Raw genomic sequence first — 6,085 nt, forward strand, 5'->3', positions numbered from 1 at the left:
AACATTAGATGCACCATGAAAGTTTTACAATTAAGATAAGTAGTGCAAGACACTATTTTAGTATCCGTGCAACACACGGGCAAGAAAACTAGTATGGACGATTTAAAGGATAGAAAGACTTATAATACGTATCCTTTTCTTTTCTAGTAAACTACGACCATCGGATTTATCCGTATTTAAATCTGGACTGTTTAAGAAGTAATGAACCTCTATTTTTAGGAGAGGATCCATACTTGTAACAGAACATCTCACCACACTTCTACTCATTTACTACACATTCCTCCAGCGAGTCCTGCACATTCCTCATTTTACCGCCAACATCAGCTTTATATAAGAAATAAGAATCTTTCCTGCAACAAACTAACAAACTCCCCTAACAGGAAACCACTTATTTCTCCACTCTCCACTTCCGCAACAACAATGGCATCCTCCATCTCACCCCTCCTCTCCTTTCTCCCCCCTCTCCTCATCCTCCTTAATACCACCATCATCACCGCAATCCCCGAAACGACAATCGCTTCCGCCGCCGAAATCCTCTCGAACAACAACCACAACTCCATCTCTCTAACCCTCCCCTTAATCTCAACCACCCTCAATCTCCCCTCCCTCCCCTCCGCCACCCTTTTCGCCCCTGCTGATTCCGTCTTCTCCGTATCGTCCCCCGGACAACCTTCCCTCCCTCTCCTCAAATTCCACTTTTGCCCTCGCCTTCTCACTCCCGGCGATCTCCTCTCCCTCCCCTACGGCTCCCAAATCCCCACTCTCCTTTCCAACTCCTCCCTCTCTATCACCTCCACCATCTTCGACAACTTCGTCGCCCTCAACGGTATCAAAATTACCCTCCAACCCCTGTTCTACGACCCCGTCTTCGCCGTTTACGACATCGATAGTTTCTTTAGTCCGACCTACTGGGTTGACGACTCTTTCTCCGAATTCAGCCCCGGTCCGACTTACCCCACCAACGAGTGCCACTTCAGCGCGCCAGCCTCGGGGGTGTACTGGGAGGCTGCGGCAGCATTGCGCTCGCGCGGGTACTCTCGTATGGCGGGGTTTCTTGACGTGCAAGTCAGTCAGTTTGATGGTAATAATGCAATTACGGTGTTTGCTCCGAAAGACGAAGCGATGGAAGGGTATTTGGGTAATTACAGTGATTGGGGTTCGGTGTTCTTGAGGCATGTGATTGGATGTGAGATGAGTTGGGGTGATTTAGCTGCGTTGAATAATAATGAAGTCGTTCTTGGGACTTTCTTGAAAGGATTTGAGATTAAAATTGAGAAAACTTCAGAGGGTTTTTTGGTGTTCAATCAGAATTTCACTGTGAATTTTCCTGATTTTTACCGGGCTGACAGGATCTTGGTTCATGGGCTGAGTGGTGTTTTCACTGTGCCAGAAGTGGATAATAAACCTGCAGGTCAAGAAGTTAGTCAAGGAGGTTCGTACACTATCACACCGAGTGTCGTTTTGAAGACGGTTTCTGATGATGGTGAATTTTGATTCAAGGTTGGACTGGTTGATTGTAGCAGGTTCTTGGTTTCACTGCGAGCTTTTCGGGTTTTGATTATGTAACTGAATTGTGTTTTGAAACAATTTGATTCGTGCTTTTTGATTAATTGGAATTGTGAAGCAATTGGATATGCAGCATAATTTGTCAGCGATTTTAAAGATGTTATAGTGAATCATGATTTCAATGTTAGCAGCAATATGTTGATCTGATATCAGAGGCTTCAGAGCATCAGATCATTCATTCTGTGAGTGTTGACTGACTGATGATAGAATTGTGGACAAAAATTACAATTGTTAGTATGATGTTAATGGCAGTTGATAGACCAACTGTAATTAGAGTTCGTTTATGATTTTGTTCTTTATTTTGATTACCATGTTAAATGCTCAGATTGGTAGCTGCATGAATCTCTGAGTTGAAAATTAAGGTAGTTAGTACTCTCTCGGTCCCGGTCATTTGTTGTCATTTGGTTTTGGCACAAAAACTAAGGGGTCAATTACTAAATGACAAGTGGAACAAATTGAGTGTAAATAATCAAATTGCTCATCAAGTTCATTCTTAAAATAGAAAGGACAACAACTCACTGACATACCCCAATACAGAAAAGGACAACAAATGACTAGGACAGAGAAAGGGCAACAAATGACCGGGACAGAGAGGGGAAATATAAAGATGATGCCAGGAAATGCAATCCCAAATTTCTACCGGGTGTCAAAGTGTCCAGACTCCAGAAGACGGGTGTCAAAGTGTCCAGACTCCAAATCTTCTACATCAGTCAATTAATTCTACTTAGTTTCTTTAAACTTAGTCGCATTACAATAAAGGGAGTAGGGATTCGAATATGTGACATATTATTCATATCGAGTCCGTCTTATTATAGACGGACACTATCCGTCTATAGCTATAGACGGATAGTGTCTCTCTCACAAATTAAAGTGGTTAAGTGGGTAGTGCAAGTGGGAGTATCCATTTCCCACCCACTTGCACTACCCATTTTAATTTATGAAAGGGGTACTATCCATCTATAGCTATAAACGGATAGTATCCGTCTATAATGAAAATTTGTGTTATCCATAATACCTTCGTCTTAAAGACTAAACTAAAACATCTTTGGTATTAATTCTACTTAGTTGAAAATTGAGATGGTCTAATCTAGACTATTCAAATTAATCGGTCGACAATGTTACCCAACATTTAACAACGGTACAGTACAAAATAGCTGCCTCCAAATTACAATTCACATATTTACCATTTGTTTGGGTATATACTCTCTCTTTTGTCCGGATTCGAGTCTTAGTTGGCTAAGCTACAATAACCCTTTATCGGTTAATCTAAAAACTATATATATACTAGTTGTTGCCCCGCGCCCGGTAGGGCGCGGGACCACAATCTGGAAAACTGCCCGGCGACATAGATTGGCGGAGATTGATTTGGGATATCAATCGAGGAGCTTAATGCATATGCCCTCCAGAGTTGTTTAAAAAGGGTGGCTCGGTAGTTATAATCTAACTGCTGTTCGCCTCAGCTTAAATACAAACATATGTAATCCTTTATACAAACGTATGTAATTCTCTATGCAATGTCGGTTTTAGTAGGTACGATGCTTTGGGCACACCCCAGTTTGAAGCATTTCAATATCTAACATGCACTACATCTGTACTGTCATAAGATTAATAGCTTAGTTCATTTTCTTGAAATACTTGGGTAAATAGAGACTATTAGAAGTGACTTAACTGTTCAAACTCACATCCTTGGTAGAAACTCTACAAGGGATTGGAAAGCTTGAAAAGAGCAAATCTCCCATTGGAGTTGGCTATTCATAGAGCCTGTCTAGATACAGTATAGTCATTCCTGTTGGAAAAATAGAAGCAGTAACTAGAGAAGGACCAGAAATACCGAATATGAAAGGTAGTGACGTGGTGCGGAACCACTGCCTTGAAACTATTATTCCGGTACGACCGTGGTGGCGATCAGCAATGACCGGTAGTTCCCCAAGGATTACACTCTGCGCCCTTCGAATCGCCCACTCGGCGACGGACTGGAACCGATCGAACTATACCAGTAAATTTTGAGAAGAGAGAAAGAGAAAGAAAAGAGGAAGTGTGTGTGATTGTGTGTTGAAGAATGAAAACAGGTGCTGTATTTATAGCAAAATACAGATGGTTTTAGGAGCAAAAACGACCTCCTAAAACGCAGCCTTCAACCCTGAATAGTGGGAGTAAGACCCTCTCCCACTAACAAAGCCACACACGCAGGACCAAAAAGGTAAAAGTGGGCCTTTGGCCCGCCCCGCAGGGGCTCTACCCAAACCCAAACCCGAGCTCGAGCCGGGCCGGGCCGGCGCGCGCGCGCGTGTGTGTGTTGGACCCAAACCCACAGGCCCAACAAACACAACAAAACCCACCTTGGTCCATTCTCTTGCCCATACAAAGACAAAGTGATATATAAATCCCATATCTTGGTTGTGTTCCACCGATGTGGGATACACAAACAACCAAAATATGAGATTGCCTTCTATCTTAGGCATCAAGTCCAACAATCCCCCACAGATGGCTAAGAGAAAAAAAAGAAGAAATTTCTGAGTAAAGGAAGGATTGGATACTTAGGTGTCAATATCTTTCGATTTGAATTGACACTTTAGTGAAGTGAGGAAACAACTTACTTACAGTGAGAGAATATCTTGCGATTTGAATTCCTAACTGAGCTTCAGTCGATACCCCCCACAACACATATCATACCTTCGAATTTGATCGTTCCGCGATTTCAGAGTGCAACGCGCTCTTTAGAGCTTATGCGTTACCTTGGTACTAGTAGATGTGTTCACAAGACTTCTCATAGTCTTGGGATCATCACACCTACGTAGGTGGCTCCAGTGCTTCCCATTAGCACTTCTCACACGAGCCATTAAGGACATAAGTCCAACCTGGTGTATAATTCATCAAGTGCGTCTCAAAAGCACCACCATAAAGGCTATGAATCATACTACGCAATAGGAATAGGGACTTTGGGCCTAGTCAAATATCAATCTTGACTCACGGACCTAAGCCCCATTCCCCTCGACGTGTCAACGACTAATCTCTTAGTCAGTCCCTTAGTAAAGGGATAAGCAAGATTACTTTCGGACTTCACATAGTCCACAGTAATCACTCCGTTCTCAAGGAGTTGTTTAACTGCAGCGTGCCTTATTCGCATGTATCTCTTTTTCGCATTATAAACACTATTCTTTGCAACGCCAATAGCAGCTTTCGAGTCACACAACATGGAGACTGGAGTAAGCCGTCCTCCCCATACTGGTATATCACCAATAGGTTTTTCAACCACTCAGCTTCTTGTCCTGCCAACTCAAGAGCTATGAACTCCGACTCCATGGTAGAGCGTGCTATACAAGTCTGTTTAGAAGACTTCCACGATATGGCACCTCCACCCATGGTGAAGATATAACCACTAGTAGAACAAATCTCGTCGTTACCTGCAACCCAATTTGCATCACAGTATCCTTCTAACACACCAGGAAATTTACCATAATGCAAACACAGATCAACTGTTCCTCTTAGGTATTTTAACAAGCGACGAAGAGCATTCCAATGTTCAATGTTAGGGTTATGTGTATAACGACTCAGTCTACTAACTGCATATGCAATATCTGGTCGAGTACAGTTCATAAGAAACATCACACTACCTAGGATTTTAGCATACTCTTCTTGGGAAACTCATTGCGAGTTTTTACACAAATGTATACTAGAATCATAGGGTGTTCTAGCGAGCACAACATCAAAGCGATTAAACTTTTTCAACACTTTTTCAACATAATGAGATTGACTTAGACAGATTCCATTGGGGTTTCGGATGACCTTAACTCCTAGGATAACATCAGCTTCTCCTAAGTCCTTCATCTCAAATTGTGATGACAAAAATTCTTTGGTTCTAATTATCACCTCCAAATTATTACCAAGTATTAACATGTCATCAACATATAGGCATATAATTACACAATCAGATCCCATCAATTTTGAATAAACACATGAATCAGAATTGTTAACCACATAGCCATTACTTATCAAAGTGTTGTTAAATTTCTCATACCACTGTTTAGGTGCTTGTTTCGATCCAGTAAAGTGACTTGTTCAGTTTACACACTTTACTCTCTTGACCCTCAATCACAAAACCTTCAGGTTGAGACATATAGATCTCTTCCCTTAGTTCACCATTCAAAAAAGCAGTTTTAACATCCATCTGATGTATAACAAGGTTATGAATAGCAGCTAAGGCGACAAGAGTCCTAATAGTCGAAATTTTGGTCACAGGAGAGTAAGTATCAAAATAATCAATACCCTTCTTTTGTGTAAAGCCTCTAACTACAAGTCTAGCTTTGAACCTCTCTATTGTACCGTCAGGTCTCATTTTCTTTTTAAAGATCCATTTACTTGTAATGGGTTTACTACCTTTAGGTAAATCAGTCAACTCCCAAGTCTGATTTGACACAATAGAGTCAAGTTCACTTTTAATAGCATCTTTCCCAAAATTAGCATCAATGGATTTCATTGCCTCACTATAGGTTTTTGGGTCATCTTCTATTAAAAAAGC

General features: G+C 41.5%; 1 protein-coding gene across 1 annotated transcript; it reads left to right on the forward strand.

The window, feature by feature from the left end:
• The first annotated feature begins 327 nt into the window (after nucleotides 1–327).
• Nucleotides 328–1,691, forward strand: LOC141626587 (putative fasciclin-like arabinogalactan protein 20). Its single transcript, XM_074440305.1, has one exon. The coding sequence runs from the start codon at nucleotides 421–423 to the stop codon at nucleotides 1,492–1,494; it is 1,074 nt and encodes a 357-aa protein (XP_074296406.1). The 5' UTR covers nucleotides 328–420; the 3' UTR covers nucleotides 1,495–1,691.
• The last annotated feature ends 4,394 nt before the right edge of the window (nucleotides 1,692–6,085 follow it).

This window comes from Silene latifolia, chromosome Y, assembly GCF_048544455.1.
Source record: "Silene latifolia isolate original U9 population chromosome Y, ASM4854445v1, whole genome shotgun sequence".
Taxonomy (NCBI): Eukaryota; Viridiplantae; Streptophyta; class Magnoliopsida; order Caryophyllales; family Caryophyllaceae; genus Silene; species Silene latifolia.